Source organism: Euprymna scolopes, chromosome 17 (genome assembly GCF_053919585.1).
Source record: "Euprymna scolopes isolate OS-2025 chromosome 17, ASM5391958v1, whole genome shotgun sequence".
In the NCBI taxonomy this organism is placed as follows: domain Eukaryota; kingdom Metazoa; phylum Mollusca; class Cephalopoda; order Sepiida; family Sepiolidae; genus Euprymna; species Euprymna scolopes.
The window spans coordinates 14,038,688-14,065,611 of NC_136498.1; the positions used below are offsets into that span (position 1 = coordinate 14,038,688).

Below are 26,924 nucleotides of genomic sequence, written 5' to 3' on the forward strand. Positions count from 1 at the left end.
TGTCTTTACTGCTGCTGCCATGGCCCATACCAATCATTCCACGACCCGTACTTAATGGATTCCTTCTTTATCTCGGCGTTACCTATCTCTCCAACAAACAGTTAATTGACAGAAGTTTACTTCTCATAACTGAACAGGTAAGTGCAATTAGTTATTAGTAAAAAAAATAAAATAAGTTTAAGTCTAGTAAAATTACTTTGGAAATTGCAAATATGATGCTTTTGTTTTTTTTTGTTTTTTTTGCAGGGTGCCTATCCACCCAGCCACTACATTCGACGAGTACCCCAGAGAGAAATCCACAAGTACACAATGCTGCAAATCTGTCAAATGCTCTTGCTTTCCTTTTTAACATTAGTCCCCGTCGCATACATTCAAATGTTTTTCCCATTTGGAATTATTTCTCTTGTTTTTATCAGGTAATTTCATTTTTATGTTTTGGAGGATAGAAAAATTCTTACCACTAGATAATTTATTTTTAAAAGACATAAAAAAGATAACACGATTCTTTCTTATTTCAGGCAGCGATTGATCCCAAAGGTAATGGAGAATAAGCACTTGGCTGTCCTTGACTAAAACATTTGATGGTAAAACAAACTCTTGTCATGACCAGAAGTAAATTTTTGATAAGATTTTTTTTTGTTTTTTGTTTTTAAATAAAATATAAAAAGAAACAAGTGACGTTAATTGTTTTTTTTAATCTGGAGTTTGTACATGACAGCTGCAGAGGTCAGTGAGATCCGGCAACAACAGCAGACGACAAAATGCAGTGACAACGAGGCTGAAGAAGGACAGAGAAAAGAAGGCTGGACATACACAAGTGGTATGGGGAAAGGGAAGAAAGACAAACAATTGAGGCTAGCTGTCCTCAAAAAAAAAAAAAAAAAAATATCACATGCTGCCGCTGCTACCAATGGAAATAGGCAGGAGTCATTTCAGGAAGGATAAGGGCAGGGTGGGAAAAGTAAAATTATTTTATGGACAGATGCCCTAAATTGCTACTGCCACTGTATGAACAGTCCGTTCCTTCACAACAGCAGCAAAAAAAAAAAGGGGGGGGGGAAGTGATGGAAAGCAGAACACGTACTTAAGACATTACTCTTTAATGATGGAAATTGAAAATAGGTAGTTCTACTATATCTCCTCCCTCCGCAGATGGAGGAGGGAATTACACTTCCAATTTTACTCTATAGTAGTGATTATCACTTAATATGGAAAAAAAAAAAAAAAAAAAAAAAGAGCAGGGCAATTTCCTCTCAAAGGAGTAATAAATATTCACAAAATAAGCAGTCCATCTTTCAGGGCACCACCATGTAAAAAAAGTCACAAGTAGTAGTAGTATCCTTGAAGCTTCAGAGTCAAAAGTCATCAGCAGCGGCTGACATGGGATATGGGAGGGGGGGGGGGGTTTAGACTGTTTAGAAGGAAGAATAGAGAGGAGAGCTGCTGCCAGACCCAACTTCATGCAGTACTGATTTCAAGTGAAAAAATTTGGTAATGAAACCGCATAAAAAAAAAAAAAAAAAAAACTTGTTGCTTGCTGGAAATCCTGGCTCAACAGTTTTACTATCAACATTTTTGCTTTTGTTAGGTTTTCTTGAAGTACAAACGTTCAGTGTTTTCCTGGCAAAAAAATCCAACAAGATTTGGTTCCTGATGACAATCATGCCGCAGTTTGGACAAGGCGAGGAAAATCATTTTCATCATCCATGCATGGTGCCGATTCACGTGGTCCTTTCTTGTCTGCCCGTTGATTGACACGGGGTCCACCACGGCCACGTCCTTCACCGCGGCCACCAGAACCTTCATTGCTGCCACCACGTCCATCACCTCCACTGCCACCACGACCACGGCGACCACCTCCACGTCCACGACGAGGAGAATCATTGAAAGTAATCTTGATGTTATGGAGGATGTTCTTTGAACGACGGGGTTCATCTTCATAGCCCTGGAGGAAAGAAAGATTTTTTTTTTTAATTTTGTATTCAAACAAAGTTTAGTTTAAAAACTGAAGTTCCTGAATCGGTAATAAATTACAGTTTGTAAATTCATAAAACAAATGTAGACGAGAATGCAAGTGGATGGTGAGTTTGCAAAGTAAATTTACCTCATCTTCCTCTTCTTCGTCTTCCTCCTCTTCATTTTCACTCTCACGTGGTTTCTTTAAAACGTACGTCTGCTTCCATTGGGTATCATCAACTCCTTCATTAGGTTTGCGGATATTGAATTGGGATTTGAAGCGATTCTTTCCCTCCATGGCCTTCCATTCATCAAGCGTCATTTGTTTGACGATGGCTTCCTCCTCAGGCACTTCAGGGTTGGCCTCACTAGTTTCCACGGCACTCTCACTGGTGAGGAGGAAAGAAAAAAAAAGAAAATGCTTTTTTACACACGCACATAAATAGATCTAACTTGTCTATGATCTCCAATAATTAATGCCGATTTTAAATTGAAACTTCAAGTAAAAAAAGTCTACAATTACAAGTTCTGAGCTTTTGGTTTTGATCTACACTAACCAGACAATCGTCAGGCACTGATAAATGTTGAAATAAATAAAATATTTACTTTGGGTCTTGGTTTTCAGCATCTTCAACTTGGGTACTCCAATCGGGATTCTCGGCTTCCTTCATTTGCTCTCTGTGAAAATAAATTTTAGCATAAGAGCCAGTTTGGTTATGATACAGAATGGCTAAAAGAAAATTGTTAAAAAAGAAATCGAGAAATGAAGGTAGAGGCGTGCAGACAGGACAAGGAGGTTAGTGGGTCATGTGGGGGGGGGGGGGGTCAAGAAGCTAGAGAGGGAGTGAGTAAGTGGAGGGAAGGATCTGATGCCAAAGGAAGAGTTTGCTAGACATACTTACTCCATGTCATCTTTTACTGTTCCCCAATTGTGGGAGCCACCACCTTCCCTCTTGTCCACTGCCTTCACTCCACTACAAATAGAAATACCCAGGGGGGTGCACATTAGATAGCACGCACACCAACAGGAGGAGGAAAGATTTACACTAAATGCAACTAAACACTAACATTACATCAACGCTTTCTTTTATTTCTCTACTGAGAAAGGAAATATGGCTGTGGTTTAAATTCTTATGTGCTCAATCTGTTGGGGTGGGGTCAAATTTATAAACGCATATTTTTTTGATAGACATATCTAACATAAGAATGAGAAAAATCAACTGTCATTAGTCTACTTGGATAAGTTTGTGTTTTAACTTTGCAGAAACAAATTACCATGTAGAGCCTTGATAATCGGTCAAAAATCGAAATTAACCAATGTTTAATTTCAGTAATTATAGAGACTCCATATGTCACATACTGATGAACATTTTTTTTGTTTGTTCAAATTTAGACTAATGTACACCTTTTATTTTTATTTTTTTTTATTACTTCAAAGTGAATAGCAACTTTTTAATTTTTTTATATTAGTTTTTGGAAATAAATTCAATTAAAGAAGATCCAAGTGCAGAGACCAATAAACAGATAAGAAAGAAATGATTTAGAAAAATGAAATGTGTTCTGCATCAAAATTTGCGAAAGCGTTTATGTAATAAAAAAATTGAAGGAAATGTGTGATCAACCACGAAGTGTTCAGTTTTAATATTTTGTGACGAAGATGAAAAGTTTGTTTGAGATTATGCTCACGTTTTATCGCTGCCACTGTGTCGTTCAAATTCCCTTTTTCCTCCTCGGTCTCCGAAAACTTGACCACCAGGACCACCACGACCTCGTCCTCCTCTCCCACCACGACGGGGTCCCCTTCCTCGGAAGCCTTCGGAGCGGCCAAAACTGCCTTCCTCAGAATTGCGATTAAATCCCAAGTTTTCTGAACGGCCACCAAAATTGCTACCACTGCCACCTTCAGATTTGCCAAAACCACCTTCGGAGCGACCAAAACCTCCAGAGCGGCCAAAGCCATCGGACCTCTCCCTGAATAATTAAAAATATATAAATTATTACTTGGTTTAGGAATAGTTGCAGGATTTTTTTTTTTAAATAAAATTTTAAAGATCCTTTTAAAAATCAAGTACTAGAAGATAAGGAGGGGAGGCATCAGAATTAATATAAGTAAAAACGTTTTGATAGTGCTTAGATTTTTAAATATTTCTCAAAATCCAAGAATTGTTTACCTCTAACATCCAAATACTACACTGACTGGAAGTTAGCATTAGTATTCTCACAGTAACAGAATTCTTTGTCCAAATATATTTTGAATACATAACAGAAGGGGAATAACTCTTACCAATCTCAACATTTACATTGGGTTGGATTCTTAGACTGCGCCCAACAATCTAAATGTTTATGATTTCACGCAAACTGAAAAATATTTCAGCTTCTGAAGCTATCTGACAATTTCGAGACGATTCAATGGGTTGCCATGCATTGGTTAATAGTCAAAACCCAGTACAAACTTTCAATAAAACCAATTTAATAACCATTTTCTTTCTAGGCTGCTGTGTCTACACATTTTTTTTTTACATTGGATTACAATTTTTTTTTTTTTTTTTTTTTAAACATTTACTATTTAGGAGGGTTGCCTGAAACGTCTGAAGTGTTACCAGACATGATAAATGCAGATGGCAAAAGAGTGACTGGGAAATGTTATCAGTTGTGGCAAAATCATGGCACTGTACTATACAACACAACCTATTTTTAGAAGGAAACTTTACAACCATTTGTACCTTTTTTATTATTATTATTATTATTTTTTTTTTTATTTATCAAGAATTAGTTTTCATATCCCAGGTATATTTAGATATACAATTTGAAGTCGCTTATTTTCTTTTTAAGCTTAAAATGGATGGTTTCTTATCTAAATACTAGGTACGGGCAAAATGAATGCAATACTCAAAATGTATAAACATCCTTCCTTTACTTAAAAAAAAAAAAAAAAAAAAAAAAAATTCAATTTTAATGAAATTTTCCGTATTTATCAAATAATGATTGTGGAATAATTATTTTTATTTAAATCATATTTTGTTTAAACAAAAAATACCTTTACTAAAGTTATAATTTTCAGTAGTAAATAAATAAAAGCAATTTATTTTTGCTTTTTATATATATATATATATATATATATATATAAGCATCATAATTTGTATAAAAAAAAAACAAACCTAAAGTCTGTATTAATGAATTTCTCTAGCTTCCGATCTTACCATTGAATTAAGCATTGTTTAATATTTTCACAAAAAAAAAAAAAAAAAAAAAAAAAAAGTTTTTTAAACAGGAACAAAAAATTAAATTATGAAAATTAATACAAAACGTTCATAATAGGAATGTATGGATGCACATGGTGGGGACACACACACACACACTCCTACCTCTTTCTGTCATGACTTCATTTTGAAACTGTTTCCATTGGCTGAAATTTTGAGCCTCATTATTTCGATGAGAAATTATGGTTCTCCTGTAGCAGATATGTATAATTCTACTTCTGCCTTTTCTTGCACACATGACCATTTGAATTTGTAGCAGTATTTGTTTCTATCAAAACAGTAATTTTGAATGTTTAACATATTTCAAACTGATATTGCACAGTAAAAATTCCATCTTTTTTTTTTATTATTACAAAATTTTAAGTTATCCTAACAAATTACATGATTTAATAAATTCAGTTTTTTGCAATATTTTTTTAACTTTAAAATATTGTGAAAAGCCCTTTTCAAATTATTTAATCAAGTAAGAAATGAATTTTTACTTGATTAAATAATTTGAAATAAAAATTTAAATTTTATTTTTATTGTGCAATCGGTTCGTAATCTGTGAAACATTAAAAACATTGTTAATGACTTTTGGTTAAAAAAAAAAAAAAAAAAAAGTTCAGATGTGGGCCAGCTGCTATATATTTGAAATAAGGGCATGTTTGCAAGAAAAAGCAAAAATAGAATCAAGGAAACATCTGCTATAGGAGAATAGAACAGGTTTGTTTCAACACAAAATTTTGGTATTATCAGCAGACAGATTCTACTAAGGTGATTGCATGGAAACACACTTTGCATAAAAAAATAAACCCATTGAAGTACAATCAGTTTTGTATAGCGTTTTAGGGCAGTTAATTTTTTTTTTTTTTTTTTTTTTAACTTTGCAACTGATTTAAAGATTTTTTAAAACATTTTTTTCATACTATACTGCCCCAGAAGTTAGAATGTTCCAGAAATGGATTTTACATTTAATTTTGTGTAAAACTGACACCTAGTTCTTACAAACTTTACTTATGGCAATCTAAATAGGAATTTTTAGACAGCACTTTTATGCTCTCTAATCATGAACAACCCAAGAGAATGACTAATATTCTTCTACATAATTTTATTTTTTTTTTTAAATAAATATTTGATTTTACAATATTTTTAGTCACGTGCAAGCGAATATATAAGTCACTCCGGTCTGTCCGTAACACTTTTGTGCTCGGCCTTTTTTTTTTTGGTTAAAAACCAAGGTATGTTAATAGATGCTGTTCTTAGCTTTTTAAACCTTTCTTGGACTTTTGGCCAAGATCAAACTGTAGTATCTGTTCTTACATGCTGTGCTTATGTTTGTAACCGTGATATAAAGTGGGGGATCACGTTTCCGTATTAATTTAATGTAAAATGATCACTCACTTTACAATCAGTCTCAAAGCCATTCAAGTCATTCTCCAGATCATTCAAGTTGTTTTTGAAGGATTCCAGTTATTTTGAAGGATTCCAGTTATTTTTAAGCATTCAAGTCAAGGTCATTCAATTCATTTTAAGTTATTTACTTTTTATTTATTTAAATCATTTCAGCCCATTTTTCGGTCATTTTAGTTTATCTTTAAGAATTTCATGTCAATCCTACATTCATTACACGAGAGCATGTAATTAATGGCTATCGGACTTGTTATAGTACACTTTGTCCTCAGTGAACAATGAGAAAAAATAAAATAAGATTGAAGATTTTTGCTCTGCTCCTCCATAATTTCAGAACTCCACATGTATGTAATAAATTTAACAATCCTTTCCATAGTCATTTTAGTGTAGAGTACTTAACCTATGTGCAAAATGAATAAACATTTTTACCCTGTGCCCCCCTTTATGTAAAAAAAAAAAAAAAAAAAAAAAAACCTATTTAATAAATTTTCAAATAAGGATTCACAGAATGAAAAAAAAAAAAAAAAATTATTTGAATCAGTGGAAATGTATAACCAAAAACCGCCTTAAAGTTATGGTTTTCAGTAGTAAAAATAGATTTTTTTTTTTTTTTTTGCCAATTTTATGAAAATAAAATCATAAGTTGTAAAAAATTTTTCAAATTCAAGAACATTACGAAAAAAAAAGCCTATAAAGTCAGTATAGCTCTAAGAAACATTAATCTCTCGAACTAACGAGATTATCATTGAATTAATAAGCATTGGTTAATATTTTCACACAAAAAATTCTGATTGCCGAATATATTTCTGCTTATTTTAAACTTACATTCATGGAAAAAAAGACAAATTTAAAAAAATGCTAAAAATGTTCACGATAGGAACTTATGGCTGCACGACTGGAGGAAAAGAAACACCCTGCCGGATTTTGCACCCTCACTTCAAACCTTTTGACTGACATTTTGGGCTTCCACGAATTTATACTAGACGATTTTTCTTTTTTCTATTGTGTGAAGCCGAAATCTCGCTTTTGGGGGCTAATTAAGCTATATACATAAGCTTTTTTAATTTTTTTTTTAATATAAAATCTTAGGACTTTACTAATTATCTTTTGAGAACAAACAAGTGGTCGACTAGGTGTATCAGAATTTTAGGCGGAATTTTTGACACCCCCAACAAAAAACTGCGACTACAATATATAAAACTCGTAATTTCTGTTTTTAAAGTGGGTTGTCAATTTTCTTTATGAAATATACTTCCAAAATAAACTATTACAGTCGTTTAAAACATAATAGAAGTATTTTTTATTTTTTAAAAACAATGTTTACAAAATGTCTACGCACGTTCGTAGACATTTTGTAAACATTTAAAAAACAAACAAACTGTGATTGTTTCTCAACAAAAAATTAAATGACCGTTCTAAATAAATTATTTATTATTATGATATTGAAAAACTGTTTTTGTACTTAATTATTATGCTTGTTTGTCAAAGTTTGCTTTAAATTTGCGTTTTCCGGTTTCGTAATACGGCGATTCATGTTTTGAATCAACCGGACCACGTGACTCTTCTGGCGGCCATGTTGTAAGCCCTAACGGTATTTTTTGGAGATTACCACCAATTGTATATATTTCTTTAAAAGAAGAATACCCTTTTTCTTTGCTTATAAGGAAATTTCCGGGGGGGGGGGGGTACCAGGGTGTTTGGAGATGTGTGGTTTTGGGTAAATCAAAATCCTGTGTGTGTGTGTGGGGTGGGGGGAGGGGAGAGTTATGGTAGGTAAGTATGAGGATCGAACCCTGAACCCGAACCCTTGAGGCAAAGTTGGAAATTAAAGTGTGTGAAAAAAACCGTGCGACGTTTAACCATTGGGCCACCGCAAAATAATGGAAACACGGTTGAATTTATTTAACTATTTAGAATTGGCAGGTGCACGTTTTAATGACTTAATGAGGTCAACTTTGACTGCGGGGTAGTATTTCATTTACTGCAGGAACACTTATTTTCCCAAGATGGGGGGTCCCTCCCTATAAGAAGGGGATTGTTCAAATTTGAATAGCAATTGTCTGATATAAGAAAAATATTTCCACATTGATCAAATCTGATTGCTTTCAGACATTTCCGGCGATCGCGACCAATGCCACTTTTATTATACGAAAAGGCCTAACCTACATGCAGAGCAAAAAATGTTGAATATTTATCTTTTCGAAGTTGAGCAAATTAAATAGACAGGCGACCTCCGGTGGTAACTCGTAGATATGATTTATATGTGATATAAAAAGATTTTAAGAAGTTGTGAGCCAACCAACCGCTTCTGGGGAAAAAAGCCTTTCTTGGACATACACAAAAAGCGAACATACATACACACATACATTTTGCCTTAAGGTGCTTACACACTTATGTTGCAGTGCTTTTTTTTTTTTTTTTTTTAAATAGTATTTAAGTTTTATATCTTAAATTGTTAGGTGAAAGTACAGAAAAATTACAAAACACACTGATAAAAATAGCTTTCTAAATGTTATTTCAGTATGGTAGCATAAGTACAAAAAATTAAAAAAAAAAAAAGAAAAAAAATGAAGTGGCTTTTAAAACTATGTTCCCCCTATCAATTTTCCTCCATTAATGCATGTACATAGTGTGCAGGTACATGCATTAATGTACAGGTAGGTTTTACTTAATATAAAAATTTACTTACCTTAATAATCCTAAATCCGTAACCCCCAATCCCTTCTTCCACCACCTACTCTCTCCCATAAGACAAAAAAACTTGTAAAACTACTCATAAGACTAAAAATAAACCTTTCCAAGAAACAAATACAAATAAATGGCCTATTTTTTTTTTTATTAGATTTTTAAAAAAGTTTTAACGTTCGTTTTTCTGTTTTCTTTGTTTTTCCCATTTTTACATTAAACATCGTTCATTTGCCTTATGTTAGTTTTTTGTTTAAATATTTACTTCGCTTATTTTTATGTTTTGATTAACACTCCACCTGAGCACACACCTCTAAACACCCGGGCAACGCCGGGTACCCCCCACCCCCAGTCTATATATAAAAGCAAAAATATATGTGTATGTATGTACGTGTTCGCTTTTTGTGTATGTCTATAAAAGGCTTTTTTCGCCGGGATTTTCGGTTGGCTCGCTCCTTAAAACTTTTTATATGCTGTCTAAATAATATCTATGACTAAGGAACTCGGGTCGCAGCTTTTTTTTTTTAATTTACCCGACATTTACAAGCTATTTTTGAGATTTTGATTGCCGCACAGCGGGGAAAACAGAAATTGACTTCCAGCGCAAAACTAGGTCAAACATCACACGACTTAACGTTCTCGCACCTGTTAATTTCGCTTTATAAACGTCAACTTAACACACTTATCAATTCATCTATTCCCATGGTCGAAATGGTTAGGTCACAGTTTTTTTGTTTTTTTTTTCCATTTCCTTTCCACCTCCGCGTCAAAGGTTTGAGGTTTAAGCTTACTATTGCTTAGAACTGTCTATATACCCCTATATAATAAGATCTACGATTTGGGAACGCATATAGCATATAGATTTATTTGAGTCGACTTTTACAAAATTATTGCTATTTTGGCTTCTCACGTGTTGATTCGTTTTTTTCGTATAAAAAGCGAAACTAATTCAAAGTTAACAGCCTTCTCGGCAACGCGCGGGGAAACGTCCAGAAGCAATCAGCTTTGATCAATCTTGTATATAAGATTGATATTCAATCTGGATAATTTGGAGCTGGTTTCCCCCTCCCCAACATCTGTTGGAGAAAACCAGTCAAATTTGGGTAAACAAACCTAACGCTGCGTGACTTCTATTTGACTTTCTTAATTAGGTCAAATGGAAGCAGCAGAGTTAACTTTTATTGTGGACACCTGTTTTTAATAGTTAAATAAATTCGAACATGTCTCCATTGTATGTTGCGGTGGCCCAATGGTTAACGTAAAAATTTTTTTTTTTTTTTTTTTTTTTGTTTTCACACTTTAATTTCCAACTTTGCCTCAAGGGTTCGGGTTCGATCCTCATGCTCACTAAAACATTTTTTTTTTAAATTATTTTACCCCCCCCCCCAAGAGTTTTGATTTACCCCTCGCTAGTCTTCTCTCTCTCTCTCTATATATATATATATATATAAATAGCGAAAAGGTGCGTATGTATGTGTGTGTGTTTGTATGTCTCAAAAACTTTTTCAACAAGGGCGACGGATTTTCACAAGATCAGTATCATTTTCAAGCTCAAACCTTCGGTCGACAAATATCGAAAAACATTCATTCCTTCACCCTCAACCAGACCGTTTTCTACCATGAGGGGTGAAAAAAAAAAAAAAAAAAAAAATTGTATCTTCATGACAAGATGGCTTCTACACATGCGTCAAGACGCGCGAATGACGTACCTTGAATTAATTTAATTATAAAAACCTACCTAGATTCGTCCACGTGTTCATAGTGCAATGGGGTAATTGAGAGCGCCGTTATCTTAAGATTGCAGCTTCAATACCAGTTATCAGATATATTTTTTTTGATTTTAAAACTTAATATTAAAACAAGGTTATTTATACTTTTTTTATTTTCGCTGCGTTCTTTTTTGTGTTTGTTTTTCCGACCACATTTATTTTTTTTGGTTTTGTTTATCTGATTTTTTTAAAAGGAGTTTTACGTCCGTTCGTGGTTTTTTGTTTTTGCTTTTTTCCATTTTTTTTTTTAAGTTTAAACAGGGTTATTGCTTCGCTTATTCTTTACCACCCCCAAACACCCGGGTAACGCCAGGTACCCCCGCTAGTGTAAAATAAATTAACCTTGAAAGCTAAAAATGTTACCATTTTTTGATTTTGTAATGAGGCAAAGTTTCTTTTTTTGAACAAATATGAGTTTTCAACTTTACTGAAAACCGAATTTAGGAATTGTAAGTTAAATGTAAGTTGATATTTCTTGTCAACTAGAAAAGGTCCTAATAATACCAACGTTGACAACTAAATGTAATAATGGTTAATTTTTTTTTTTATGTGCAGAAAAATCTAGCTTGTCAAAAAGGAGCTTCTGGATTGGAATTGATTTAGGACAAAAGTATCTCAGAACAGATACCAAATTTTGCACCTAGCATGTTTTTAGTAATTTTTATAAATTTAATTGTCAGGACAGATTTTTTTTTTTTTTTTTTTTTTTTTAAAGACAAAAATGTCAAAGGAGTTTTATTTAATCAAAAATGAAGATCTTATTGAACAGGTGCATTTGAAGTTTTTTTTTTACGTGTAAAGTTAAAATACTTTACAAATGATTTTTTTTATTTCCTTTCACTAATTAAAGTTTTAAGAAATTCTCTATAATTATTGGAAAGCATAAAAGTTCTGTCAAAGTTTAAACGTTTTGTGTTGTATGCTGGATTAATCATATGTAATTAGACTAAAATAAAGTGGAATATATTTTTGAATAAGGATGCACACAACTTCTCACTATTCCACTTGGAAAATATTAAGTAGACGCTAGGCCGAATCAAATATCACTATGATACACTGTTAGATGTGTAGAGACTGCCAAACAATTGTGACGATTGGACCGCATGTTTCCGTGACGTCAGATTTGTGTGTACTATACGAACTATGGAAAAGCAGAAGCGACTTAATGATTTTTTTGAAACCTTTATCTTCAAACTGCAATTAATAATTAATCTTTGTTATAATTGTTAGGTTTTAAGATTTACACACTTTAATGATTAATAATATTTGTATATTAAATATGAAATACGGTTTTACCGAATGTTCTTTTGGTTACCTACAGGCTTCCATATTTTGTTTGGTAAAAAGAGACAAAATATGGGGGGGGGGACCACAAAATGTTTAATATTGTGCAATAATATTTTCAAATTGGTTTTAATCTGGCGATAAAATAGCTGACAAGAGTCAGGTTTATATTAAAACATAATATTTAAAAATTTTAAACAATTAAAAATCTATCTTGCAACGGAACATTTTGAAATGATGGAATTTTAATCGTTTTAATCTTAAAAATTAATTAATGTTTACAAAGTTTCTTTTTCTACACTATTCAACTGATTATAGTATATATTAATTCGAAAAAACGCTATTTAAAAATTTGAAAAAAAAAAAAATTTTTTTTTAGTTTATATCAATCAATTTTTTAATTGCAACTTCAAGATAAATTTTTAAAAAATAAAATAAATATTTTTTACTGATTTGAACTCTTCTGTTTCATAAATAGAAATTTCGATAGATCTAAATATATTTTGCTCGAATTTCGAAAAAAATAAATAGGGGAGGGGAACACTATATTTCCCCTCGTATATTTTACAAAAACTGCATTTTATATGTAATTTCATTCTAAAATGGATAAGTATAGAAAATTTCATGAAAATCTGACCATTAGTTGATTTTTGCAAAATTTATTAAATACGGGTATGCTTTCACGTTCGGAATGAGAACGTTATTTTGAAGCGCCAATTATGTAAACACGATTTTTGTCTCGCAATTTCATTATTTTCGTTCGATGAAAAAAATTGACAAATAACTTAATCCACAAGAATGCCCAGTCCTTTTTATTTTTTATTAAGTGTTGGAAACTTAAAACGGCTGCCATTGAAACTTGTAAGTTTTGTTTCATAACAATTTGGTTAAAATAATTGGTACTTATGCACTTTTGTTACCATGTTGAAATAACAATTTAGAAAGCATGGTGGTGGTGGGGTTTGTAACTATTGTGCTTTCACAAAAATTTTAAAATAGTGGGGTATCAAAAGTGGGCACTTGGATCCTGTGTAAACTTTTTTTTATGACTGCTAATGCATAAAAGGTTTTTTAACAGACGGAAGCTTTAAACAACGTATTACTTCATATGAAATAAATAGTTCATTTATTATTACTCAAGTTTTGTCATTAAGTATCTAAGAATTTGGTTCATTGAGTATTTATGGGAAAAATAAAAATGAATTAAAAATTAACAAAAAAAAAAACATGCACAAAAACTTCAAAAAAGGGTAATGTGAATGGATGGGGTCCCAAGATCCAGCCTTGTCCTGAGTTCGGGAGGGGTAAAGGTGGGCTATGTCATACTGTGACTGGTGTCAGGGCAAAGGAATTTAACCTTTTAACATCATATGAAAAAGTAAATACCCTCATGGAACCGTTTAATTTTTTGGAAAAATACTAATTTAGGCAGTTTTTAATTGTTTAAAAAAATAAATAAATAATCTAAACTGATTTTTTTTGCACTGTTAAATTAAATTTTTTTTTAAATTCTAATTCTTAAATGTTGTCAATAGTAATAAAAAGGTGCATATAAAATGAATGCCGATGCTCTAAATGTATAAATATTTTGATCACTTCCTTTAAATTTTTAAATTTACCAAAAACCAGGAAAGTAACCAATTTTAATGAAATTTTCAGTATTTATAAAATAACTAGCGAGGGGTACCCGCCGTTGCCCGGGGTGTTTGGAGGTGTGTGTGTGTGTGTGTGTGTGTGTGTGTGGAAACTCCGGGGTTGGGGGTTATATAAAAAAACATGCGACGTTAACGATTGCCCCACCGCGAGATGCTAACGGAAACACGTTTGAATTTATTTAATTACTTGAATGTAGCAGGTGCCCATTGCAGGATAGTACCTCCATTTGCTGCTAAACACCCCCCCCCCAAGATGTTATAGGAAAAAGACTAATCCACATGTGGCGAGTGACAAATGTTGAATATTTATCTTCCCGAAATCGAGCAAATTAAATAGACAGGCGAGCTTCGTTGTTAATAGATATTACGATTTATATGTGATATAAAAAGTTTTAAAAAGTTGTGAAGCGAGCGACCGCTTCCCTGAAAAAAGCCTTTAGTAGACACACAGAAAAAGCAAACACACATACATTCGCTTTTATATTTGATCACGGAATATAAATATACTAATTTGTCTTTAAATCTTAGTGGAAATGTATTATTTTGTTTAAACAAAAACAAAATACCTTTACTAAAAGTTATGTTTTCAGTAGTAAATAAAAAAATGCATGAATTTATTCTTGCTTTTTTTTTTTTTTAAATGTAAATAAAGCATCGTAATTTGTAAAGATAAAAATTTTGGGTTTGCATGACTTTACAGATTCGAAAAAGTGGTCAAACAAATATATAACATGTTATATCAAAGGCAAGATAAGTTACTTTTCTACCAAACTGGATATATTTTTTGTATTTTTATTCAATGTAACATGTTTATTCAGCTCGAAAAACATGCAGTGTTTACCGATGTATTGGAAAATTCAAAATGGCGTCCGACTCCCTTTAACACGCTAAGTTTGGGAAAAGGTGTTATAAATAATAAACTAGACAAAATACTATTAAAAAAAAACACCGAATATGTCAACTTATGTCACAGTAACATATTGAGCGAATTTCTAACAGTATTTTGTCTAGTTTATTATTTATAACATCCTCCCAAACTTACCATGTTAAAGAGAGAGTCGGCCGCCATTTTGAATTTTCCAATACATCGGTAAACACTGTATGCTTTTCGAGCTGAATAAACATGTTATATTGAATAAAAACACGAAAAATATATCCAGTTTGGTAGAAAAGTAACTTATCTTGCCTTTGATAACATTTGTTATATATTTGTTTTGACACCTTTTTCGAATCTACGTGTACAGTAATAAAAAAAAAACCCAAAATTTTTTTACAGAAACATTATGGAAAAAGCCCCTGAAGTCTATAGTAACGAAATCGACATAAGAAAAATTTCTTGAACTATCAATATTATCATTGAATATTTTTTTTTTTCAGTGACCAACACTTATCAAGGCCCCAAAGCCACTCAGGGATAAGGGTTATTGCAAGTACATTAAGTTAGTGTGGAGATTTGATGAAGTGTTTACTTAAGGGGGCAGTTCATTAGGAATTTGTTAACATTGGACTTGAAGACATCCAAGTTGTAGTCCGGTGGGAAGCAGGCAGACGGAACAGAGTTCCATAGGCGTCTAGTTTTAAGAAAGAAGCTTTTTTTCATGGAATCCGCGTTTTGATTCAGGCACAGATATAGAGTGGGGGAAATTTTTCACAGTGGATTCAGCTAGACGGGTGTTTTTCGTGAAAGATTGGCGAGGGGGGACCAGAGATTGGAGTTCAGACGAGCACCTGCCATGGAAATAACGATAAAACAAGAATAGGCGCGCAACGTCTCTTCTGTGGGAGAGAAGTTGCAGGGTAGAGAAAAGGGCATCCCCCACTAAGCCACATCTTCCCCCACTGAACCACGTGCTCGAGATCAGAGGAGAGAGAATCAGAGAGAACTTTGTCATTTACAGCCTTTGATGTGTTGCCGTAGATGGTCATGTCATCAGCATAGATGTCAACGAATGATTTAAGTATGTGTTTAGGGAGGTCATTGATGTAGATCAGGAAGAGAGTTGGGCATAGGATTGACCCCTGAGGGACTCCAACATTTATATTGCAGCCTCCGATTTTTGTCCATCTACCACTACTCTTATGAGCCTATCGGAGAGAAATGATTTAATGATTGAGAAAACATTTCCAGTTATACCATAGCTGTAAATCTGGTGAAGTAGACCCTTATGCCATACCTTGTCGAAGGCCTTTGATATGTCAAGAGCAAGTGCCCTAGAAAGGAAGCCTTTGTCAAGAGATTCACTAATCCTGTGGGATATAACAGTCAGCACATCTGTGGTAGATCTTGCAGAGCGGAAACCATATTGTGTGTCACTAAGGTTATTCCTGTTGAGGTAGTTGACTATTTCTCTATTTAATATGGATTCCAGCAACTTACTCATAACACACAGGAGACTTATTGGTCTTTACTGAGAGGGAGATGACTTATCACCTGAGTTCTTAAATACAGGGCAAACTGATGAGGTCTTCCAGGGAGTCGGAAAGCACTTCTTAAGGCAGCGCTTAAATAGTTTCGTAAGAATATTTTCACAAAAAATTATAATTAGAAAAAAAAAAATTTTTTTTTTTTTTTACGCTTAATCATCAACGTAAGATAATGTTAATATAATCTTGGAAAATAAAGTTACAAAAAAAAAAAAAAAAAAAAAAAATGAAAAACAGGAACATAGAAAAATTTAATTAAAAAATGGTAATTATACAAACGTTCCATGTCGGCAAGTACGGATGCACAGACCTGAAAATAAAACGAGTCTGCTTTACCCACCCTCCTCTCTTTCCCCCGCCTGGTTTGTTTATCAATTTTAAATTTCACGTAAACATTACGACAGCTTTAATGTAAGTTTGTATTTTTTTACCATGTAGTTTTTAATAATTATAAATTTTCTTAATTGTAAATCCGTAATAAATGATTTTTTTTTTTCAATGAATAAATTGTCAGTATTAATGAATTATACTTTTATGCACTTCTAAATTAAGACAAAAGTCACTCGGTGTGCAGGAATAATGTTAAGAAATAAATTATGTCTAATTTGTCCTTCCATACATCTTTGAATTTTGCTGCCATAGTTTTTTTGGCACGATAAACATGTCTCGTTCCTACCGGTGTCACATTTTTGGATAATGATTACTTTTTTTTTTTAAAGCAAAAGTTAAATACATTGTATTAATTTATCTTAAAACTAAATTAATACTCATCTTGGAAATAATTCCAGAAAAATGTAACCACAATCTTTGTCATGATGAATTTTTACATGGAATGTAGGGTTTTTCAGATTTGAGATAAAATTATTCATTTTTTTATTTTTTTTTTTTTTTATTTCACACTTTTTTCTTGGAGAAATTAAATTTATAATCTTTCAAACAATAAAGTAATTGAAAACTTAAATTATGATTAGCCAGAGTTCAAAGCCATGCCCCCCCCCCACCTACCGAATCAGCCATTAAATTCCCTGTACCTAGTAATAAATGCTGGAAAATTCTTTTAAACTGTTTCTTTAATTCTTTATCTGGTCGAAGTTAAGTCACTATTTAAAGGCTAAATTTTGTGCCTCAACACCAGTCACACAGTATGACGCGACACACTTTCCCCAAAATCAGAAAGATGCTGGATCCTGGACCACATCTGTTCACATTAACCAAAAAAGAAATAAAAGAAAGATAAATGAAGCAATGGAAATTTTTTGAGGTCTTCAGAGAGGTTTGTCAAATTATCAACAAAACTAAATTGTTAATTTAAAATATGTTTAATGGCAACCGTTAATCAAGCAAAGCAAAAAAAAAAAAAAAAAAAAAAAAAAAAAAATTCTTGGATCTTTGATAAAATATTTGATCTATGTAAAGTTTCTTACCAACTAACCAAAACACTTTAAAATGACAACTTATAAAGGTTTTCGGGGGTGCTGAAAACGAATATCACATTTAAATTTTGGGGCAGATTAGTCATTTTCATAAGAAATTATTTTTAAAAAGTGGGGGATCACTTCCTACATAAATTCAACATAAAATGAGCACCCACTTCTGGATATAGTAATTTCTTCATATGAAAAGAAATTTAACTGATATTCGTTTTCAGCATCTCCGTAATCAGAGTAAAAAAACAGCACCAGTTTTCAGCATTTTTTCATTTCATAACCTCAGGCGCTAATTAGGATGTCAGTAAGTTTGCACAAGCAGTTACAAAGCTGCTGTTTTTTTTTTTTGGGGGGGGGGGGGGGTTATAAAATTTGTTTTTAACAGGTGCTTCTGTAGGTGTATCAAAAGCCGCCATTAAAAATGCGTGATAAGAACTTGAATATCTTTCAAAGCTTATAAGAACTTGAAAAATGTAATTCACACTCCCCCCTTTTTTTTTTCCAATTAAAGGAGCAAAGACCAAATTAAAAAAAAAAAAAGGTTTAATAGCAAATTATGCAATGTTTTTTTTTTAAATAGGTTTTCTTTAAAAAGGATTTAAAAGAACGAAATTTTACTTTGATTATAAAAAAATATGAATTCTAAAAAAAATACTATTCAGTGGGTACTTCCATTGTTAAGAATTTATCCATATTTATACTTATATTTCATGTCCTTTTTAAATAAAATATTTTAAACAAGGATTCCAAAAAACGCAAACTAGATGTTTTTCACTGTTCAAATATAGGGAGACAAACATCTGATTTTCTTCGCGTTTATCTTCCGGTGGCTTCGAAGAGCCACAATTAATGTCTCTTTCTATTGCGTGCTATAAAGCAAAATTAGTATTTTTGGACCACCTTAGTTGAAAAATAAACACATTTACTTATCAGTTTTTTGCCTTAAAAAAAAAAAAAAAAAAAAAAAACCACTACCGATTTTTTTCTTTTTCTTAATGAAATACACAAGTTTTTGATTGATATTTTATTTCTTCTTAAAGTAAATTAAAGAAAAAAAAAAGTACAGGTAAATTTCCAAAAATCACTTTTGGAAAGAAAAATTTTTTTTTATTTATTGATCTTATTTTTAATTTGTGTGATATATAAAACTTTGGTGAGTAATTATTTAAATAGACATTTCAAAATGGGGGAAAAAAAAAAAAAAAAAAGTTTGTCTAAAATATTATCGGTTTATTGGAAAAAGAATATAAAGTTTCACAATTGACCCTGAAAATATCGTAAAAATTAACCAACAGAAAAGTTTTGATAGATTTTTAAAGCTTAAAAATTGAAAAAAAAATTTAACTCAAATTTCAATTGATTTCATACGTAAAAAAAGGCTGCATCAACGCGCACCGGCACTTTGTAAACACTTTAAAAAAATAATATTTTTATTATATTTTTTAAACTTTAATAGTTTATTTTGGAAGTATATAAACTAAAGAAAATAACCCACTTTAAACGGAGAAATTTAAAGTTTTTTTTTATATTTTTATTCGCAGTTTGATGTTAGATGTCAAAAATCCTGATTACATTGGGGGAGGGGATACGGGGGCGGGGTTGTGACAGCGGTAACGCTTCCACTGCTTCCTAATGTAAACAATGTTTGTGAAATATTAAACGGTTCTGTTAATGTAGGTGTTACTTACGAAAAAACGATTAAACTGAAGTACCTGTTAAAAACTATACAAGTTCTATAATTAAATACCCCTTAAGCAAAAAGTATGCTTTTGTAAACTTATTGACAGCATTATTAGCGTCCTAAATCATGAGGTGAAAAAAAAAAAAAAAAAAAAAAAAAAAAAAAAAAAAAAAAAAGAACGAATCTGTTAAGTAAAAAAACAATGCCTGTTTTCGAGGGCGCTGAAATAGCAGTATCAGAATTTTTTGTGAAAATAGCGAATAATTCCACCCCATCTTTCCAAGCTTATAACTCCTCGAAAAATGCAATTCAAGCCCTAATTTTTTTTTTCAATTAAAGGAGCAAGGACCAAGATTTCATTAAAAAAAAAAAAAAAAAAAAAAAAAAACGTGTTTTTTTTTTAAAAAGGTTTTAAACTTCGGACTTTACAGGTAAAATTCGACGAGAACACGATGTCCGTTTTTTTTTAAATTTGAATATATTATGTATTGACCTTTTCTCTTCAATTTGTGAGTAAATAATTATGTACTTATCCGAGTCGAAATTAATTATTTTTAGACATTTACAAAATTGGAGGCGTGAATTATTCGACCCCCTGTCTTTCCAAGCTTATAACTCCTCGAAAAATGTAATTCAAGCCCTAATTTTTTTTTCAATTAAAGGAGCAAGGACCAAGGTTCCATTAAAAAAAAAAAAAAGAAAAAAGAAAAAACAAATAACGTGGTTTAAAAAAAGGTTTTAAACTTCAAACTTTACAGGTAAAATTCTACAAGAACACGATGTCCGTTTTTTTTTAAATTTGAATATATTATGTATTGACCTTTTCTCTTCAATTTGTGAGTAAATAATTATGTACTTATCCGAGACTAAATTAAGTATTTTCTTTGTAATAGACACTGGGGGGGGGGGGGGGGAACCGTGAATAAAAAAAAAAAAACGTTTGTCTAAAATATTATATTCGGTTTATTGGAAAGAACATAAAATTTCACATTGACCCTGAAAATATCGTAAAAATAGAATCAATAGAAAAATTTTGATAGATTTTTAAAATTTTAAAATTTAAAAATATTGAGTTTAAAAATTTAAAAATATTGAGTTCGGAAAATTCATTACTGTTTAAAAAAAAAATAAAAATATTTTTATTACTTTTAAAACAACTGTAATAGTTTATTTTGGAAGTATAATCCATAAAGAAAATAAATAACCCACTTTTAACAGAGAAATTACGAGATTTTTATATTGTATTCGCAGTTTCGTGTTAGGGGTGTCAAAAATTCCTACAAAAATTCTGATACTGCTAGCGCTGAAAACGAATATCAGTTGAATTTGTTTATAAGAAATTACTAGGTGGCCAGAAAGTGGGTGCTCATTTTCTGTTATATTTATATAGGCAAGTGATCCTACTTTTTGAAAAATTTCTTTATTCGTTTTCAGCACCCCCAAAAGTCGTCATTTTAAAGTTTTTTTGGAGAGTTAGAAAGAAACTTGACACTGCCCAAATAGGTCAATTAAAAACACTAATCTAAAATCTATGGTTATATTGAACTTTTCAGCTTTAAAATGGCAGCTATTTAAACCATTTCATTTGATTTCAACAAAATGAAAGAAAAATCACATTTGAACGATCTAAATAGTTTTTAAAAATTTAACATTGGATATACGGACCTTGCTGAAATAACGTTTAGAAACCCATTACTTTTACCCAGCAATTTAATAAACTATAGTAAAAACAGTATATCAAAAAAAAAAAAAAAAAAAAAAAAAAAAAAAGCAGGCACTTATGCATGAACGTTACATGAGGCGAATGTATTTTAGTTTCAAAAACCGCCGACATATCTCGCTTGTCAGAGGTTGATAAATCTTTCTAAAAGTTAGTGCAAACTAAAATTATATTCTTTATACAATCTTTCTGTACAAAAAAATCTTAAGTTTTAAACAACAGAAGTTTTAAACAACATTAGCGGAAAAAAAAAAAAATAAATAAATAAAAACAATGTTTCATGTTTTTATTTTATTTTCAGTTATGAATCACTCATTAAAATTATATTTTGATGCTTTTAATGTTTCCATTTTCCTATATTTTTGTGTTCTTTTATATATGTTGCCTTATCGTAAACTTGTTTATATTCGAGGTTCATTTAATGGCTGCTAGATGACAGTTCTTTCTACGACCAGGGGTCGATAACTCGTCTCTGATGCTAATATGTAACAGAAGTGCCAAAAAGCACGGTCTTTTAAACTGCAGGAGTACTTAATGAAGGCGTTTGATATAAAAGTACTTTCATAAGAACACGGAATTTGAAATAAAATAGTTTCTTACCGATATTCCGAAGAGAAGTCGTCTCTTCGTCGAGGAGGTCGTCGATCTGTTTCATTTTCGCCAAATTCATTGGAATCCCGGTTTTCCGGCTCTCTCGCAGATCGAAAGCTGCCCCTGCCTCGGCCTCTGCTTTGACCACGTGGGGGACCTTCCCTTCGGGGATTCTCCGCAACTACAATCGGAAGAAAATGAAATAAAATTTAAAACGTACGCTTTTTTTTTTTTTTTTTTTTTTTAACATTTAAATTGAACAATAATAATATATAAGTAACAATATTTACGAACGGTGTTGAATAAGGTTATTTAGAAATGAGGTTTTGTTTAAAATAAAATAGCGTGATAACAGATGCATAAGCACCGAATTTAGTGCTTGTTGACAGATCGATTTTTGGTAAATTTTTACGACGTGCTGTTAAGAACGGCTTTTGGAATAAACACCCCAACCTCGAAAGTAGTTCTTAACATGGGAGGGGATTGGGGGGGGGGGGAATATTCCAAAAGCTTTTTTATGTCGAAAATATGAATATATCCAAACATTACAAAAATTAATAAGTACAACTGCTATTATGTTTCGGCCAATGTCAAGTTTTTATTTCCAACTCAATTTTAAAATGACAACTTAAAGGTTTTCGGTGTTGCTGAAAACGAATATCAGATTTAAAATTACGGCAGATAAGTAGTTTTCATATGAAGAAATTACTTTTTCAAAAAGTGGGGGATCACTTTCCTAAAAATTTTTAACGTAAAACGAGCACCCACTTTCTGGTTACCTAGTAGTTTCTTCATATCAAAACTGATATTCGTTTTCAGCACCCCCGAAAACCGGCGTTGTTTTTTTACTATTCGTTTACATAATTTCTGTTTACCTTTTCTTCTTTCTTTCCCTGGCCAGTTCGACATTTCTTTTCTCTCTTTCAATCGAGATATTCAAATTTTTTTTTTTTTCTTTAATACCGTTTTCATTTGTTTTTACGGCGTATTGTCTTTTTTTAAAGTTGTACTCACCCTGTATGTTTACACTTAAGAGATTTTGTTTACATTAGAGGAGGCGATGGAGGTCAGGGGGTGTAGTGGCGGCCGTCACAACACCCTCTGACCCTCCACCACCTGCTCTAATTTAAACAAAATTTTTGTGGAAATATAACCTGCAGAAGCAAAGCACCTGTCAAAAACTATACAAGTTCTAGTTCTATAATGAAAAAAGAACGACAAACATAAGTATGCTTTTTTGTAAACCGCTCGTGCAAGCTTACTGACAACATTATTAGCGTCCTAAATTATGAGATGAAAAAAAATGAATGAATCTCTTAGTAAAAAACAGCGTCGGTTTTCGGGGTTACTGAAAACGGATATCAGTAAAATTTGCCTTATGATATGAGGAAATTTACTAGGTGACCGGAAAGTGGATGCTCATTTTACGTTAAATTTACATAGGAAAGTGATCCCCACTTTTTTGAAATTTCTTCATCTCATGAAGACTACTTATCTACCCCAAATTTTGATCTGATATTCGTTTTCAGCACCACCGAAAACCTATAAAAATCGTCATTTCAAATTTTTTCTGAGTTAGAAAGAAACTTGACATTGACAGGTTTCTAGTTAAAAAAATTCTATTGCTAAGTGGCGAAAAGGGAGATGAGTTCTCTATTCGCAATCTTCAAGGTGTTCACATCCAGGGGATAATGAAATTTTCAGTAAAAATTACTTTTAATTAAAATTTTCTACTCGATAAATTCGAGTAATTTTTGGATATTTTGACATGTAGTTTTTGCTTAAAACCACACAAATTTATCTGTCAACTATCTTAACACCTCGAATCTAACTTCGGTACTTAATGCACTTGTTACCGTTCTGAAATAACGTTATTCAAATTATTCTGTACTTTCACCTAACTATTCAAAGATATCGTATAACTTTAACTTCAAAATACTATAAAAAAATTTTTAAAAAAAAAGCACGGTAACAAAAGTGCATAAGCATTGAAAATACAATCTAAAAGAAAATATGGTCTGTAGAATGCAAAGTACCTAAAACTTCAGTTGTTGCACCTGTAGTTAATTATAAAAGACGGACACAAGTGCCGTTTATGGGTCGCATTTAGAAAGTCATTCTTAATATGGGATAACATTAACTATACTTTCACCTATCAAGATTCTTTAAAATTAAAAATGTTGGTACTAGTGCAGTGCACTAGTGCCAACATTTTTCTGCACTTATTGATCCGTGCTCAAAAAACGTTATTTAAAAAGCCATTCTTAACATGGGGAGAGTGTTTTGTAGCCATTCCATACCTTACAATTCAATAAAAAACAACTTTAAACTTGGAAATACGATTTAAAAAAGAGCGCGGATCAGTAAGTGCACTCGCACCAAAATGTTAACTTTAAAATTCTAAATAGCACGATGAGTAAACTGCGCAAGTGAACTTTATTAATAACCCTTTAAATGTTATTTTGCTTTCGAATAGATCTGAACTTAAAGAGGAAATTTTTTTAGCTTATGCACTTATGTTACCGTGCTATTTAAGATAGCATTTTTACTGTACAGAAAAATTACAGAACACCCTCATGTTAATAATGGCTTACTAAAAGTGAACACGGTAATATAAATGCATTATGAGTATAAAAATTGTTTTCATATTTAGATATACACACTCACCATTGGCGAAAATAGGAAAACGTAAAACCTAAAATCTAAAGAATGTTAGGCTGTCACAACGTGACTAACAACTTCGACAGAATATAAGTACGTTTATTCAAAGATCGGATTTAATGTAATATCGACAAAATAAAATAGGCGATCAAAAAAATACAAAGTGAATTATAAATGATGAAATAAAATCTAAATCAAATCTGAGGTTTGTGTGCGTCGAGGTTATCGGTTTGGTGTGAGAATGGAGAAATAAAAATGGCGTCGATGGCGCAGAGCGAAAAGATGAAAACATGGCGTCGCACATGGACGGTGACCCGTTGCTTTTCTTTATGGGACAATATTATAACAGGTTTAGATTTGATTTAATTATATGGGATTAAAGGCGATTCTAGGTAAACAATATATTCGACCTGGACGAAGCGTAAAAAAAAAAAATAAATAAATATCATTCTCGCCCTCCTCTCCCGCTTAATATTATCAAGTGGACACAGGTAGGGAGGGAGGGGGAGAAGAGGGACAAAGAAACAACAGGTACCCCCCCCCTCCCTTCTCGCAATGGTCGAAGATCTTAAGCACATGGGGAACTTGGATATTCAAGATCTTCAAGTTTATATAATCGATTTTATTTCAGTCTTACAAAAAAAAAAAAAAAGTTAGAAGTTAGCTTAAATTAGATGAGATTAAGTATGCATATCTGGTTTTAGAAGTTTTAAGCAAATATTAAGGGCTGTGTACGTTTTTAAAACACACACACACATATATATATATATATATGCGCGATTAAACTTAGGAAATCAAGATGTTAAATATCCGAAGACTTTGAATATAAATTCGGGATAATCAATATCCTCCAGTCTCAATGGAGTTTATAACATGACAAATCAATTTCTTTTCAGTCTTACATATTTATATTTCTGTTAGATCTTTACTTAAAATGTAAAGTTAAAACCGAATAATCGTAGAAAATATTTCTGCTTTTTTTGAAAAAAAAAAAATTTGGGACGCTAAAAAGTACATGATCAAAATACAGAATTTTTAGATAAAAAGGCATATTGGATTCGTTTTTTAATTTTTTTTTATATATTTTATTGTGTGCGCAGGATAAAAACTTTAGACAAAGACTGGAGACTATGATCCCCCCCCCCCAATAAAGTAAAAGGTTAAAAAACACGTGACTACAAAAAAAAATGTTTCATTTAAAAATTCAAATATTTTTTTTTTTTAAACCTTCGCAAGATCGACTAATCTTTTTTAAATAATCCTTTAGTTTAATGTCCAGATGAGATATATAGGGAGTGGGGGAGGGGAGTCCATGAGAGAAGAATGCATTCATATATTTCTTAAAGTCGTAGATAAAAATTGTCAGACCTGAATTAAAATTAAAATAATAAAAAAAAAAAAAAAAAAAAAAGCTATGAAAAAGATCACAGCATGAATTGTTCTACTCGACTGCCAGCCGCCATGTTGTTCCAGGGCGGATGGCAGCCGTGAAACAACGATAGCAATGCAAAAAGATTAACATTTTAAGGAAAATCGGAGGCATACAACTTTCTTTCCTGTTAGATAAAGACTGCAAATACACCATCAACATAAAGGCAAATAACGAAAAGGCTGCAAAACCTTGCTGACCAGTGGTTTAAGGGATATTAAATAGCCATTTAGTGACCTTAACCTCTATAATTAACAGCAATGGAGAATGTTACAGAAATAGATTTGCCTCACGCTGTAAGCACAAATCTTTTTATGTGTAGAAAAAGATAAAGTTTTTTTGCAGTAAAATAAAATATGCATGCGGAAAAAAAACATTAACGATAAACCACGATTTATTATGAAAATCGGATGACAGTAAAAGGAACAAAAGGAAAGTACAATTAACCAAAAAGATGTACCATGTGGGACCTATAATGGCCGACCATTTTTTTTTTTTTTTCAGATTTAAAAATCTGAATTTTTTCCAGTGCAATATATAAAAAAATATATTGAAACGATAAAATAATAATACTTACCATCTCTCCGCTGAGTAGATTGTTCTGGGGTTTTGGACTTTGATTCTTGTTGGATAGGAGCGACTGACTTCTTGAGAGGTTTTACCTTAGACGTTTTCGTCTTGTCAACTTCTTTTTTAACAGTGTCTTTTTTTTTCACTTTAGCTTCGGTCTGCTGCCGGATGATGTCCAGCGGATCATCATTTTCGTTAAGGAACAGCGCATACTTGTTAGAAACAACTATGCCGTATTGGTTCTCCATCATTCCTCCGATTTGTGAGGATGTCAATGGATTCCAAAACCTGACGGCTTCTTCCACTCCTGTTTACCGCTGTTCAATATGGCGTGTTCGCCCCAGACACTGTCAGATGCATCATGGGATAGCTCTGACGTCACATGCCCATATATGGTAACGAATATGGCGGGAAGTGCTC

At 32.1% G+C, this 26,924-nt stretch overlaps 1 protein-coding gene across 2 annotated transcripts; it reads right to left on the minus strand.

Annotated features, from left to right (window-relative positions):
- Positions 1-675: 675 nt before the first annotated feature.
- LOC145296670 (uncharacterized) lies at positions 676-26,924 on the minus strand. Of its 2 annotated transcripts, XM_080142615.1 has the most exons (7): positions 26,512-26,905; positions 21,854-22,025; positions 3,643-3,927; positions 2,859-2,930; positions 2,563-2,634; positions 2,105-2,345; positions 676-1,945 (listed from the first exon to the last, which is right to left on the minus strand). In XM_080142615.1, exons 1-7 carry the CDS (start codon positions 26,753-26,755, stop codon positions 1,661-1,663), a joined length of 1,371 nt encoding a protein of 456 aa, XP_079998741.1. In that variant the 5' UTR covers positions 26,756-26,905; the 3' UTR covers positions 676-1,660. The 2 variants fall into 2 exon arrangements, with proteins under 2 accessions (XP_079998741.1, XP_079998742.1); XM_080142616.1 differs by lacking the exon at positions 2,859-2,930 and having other exon boundaries at positions 26,512-26,924.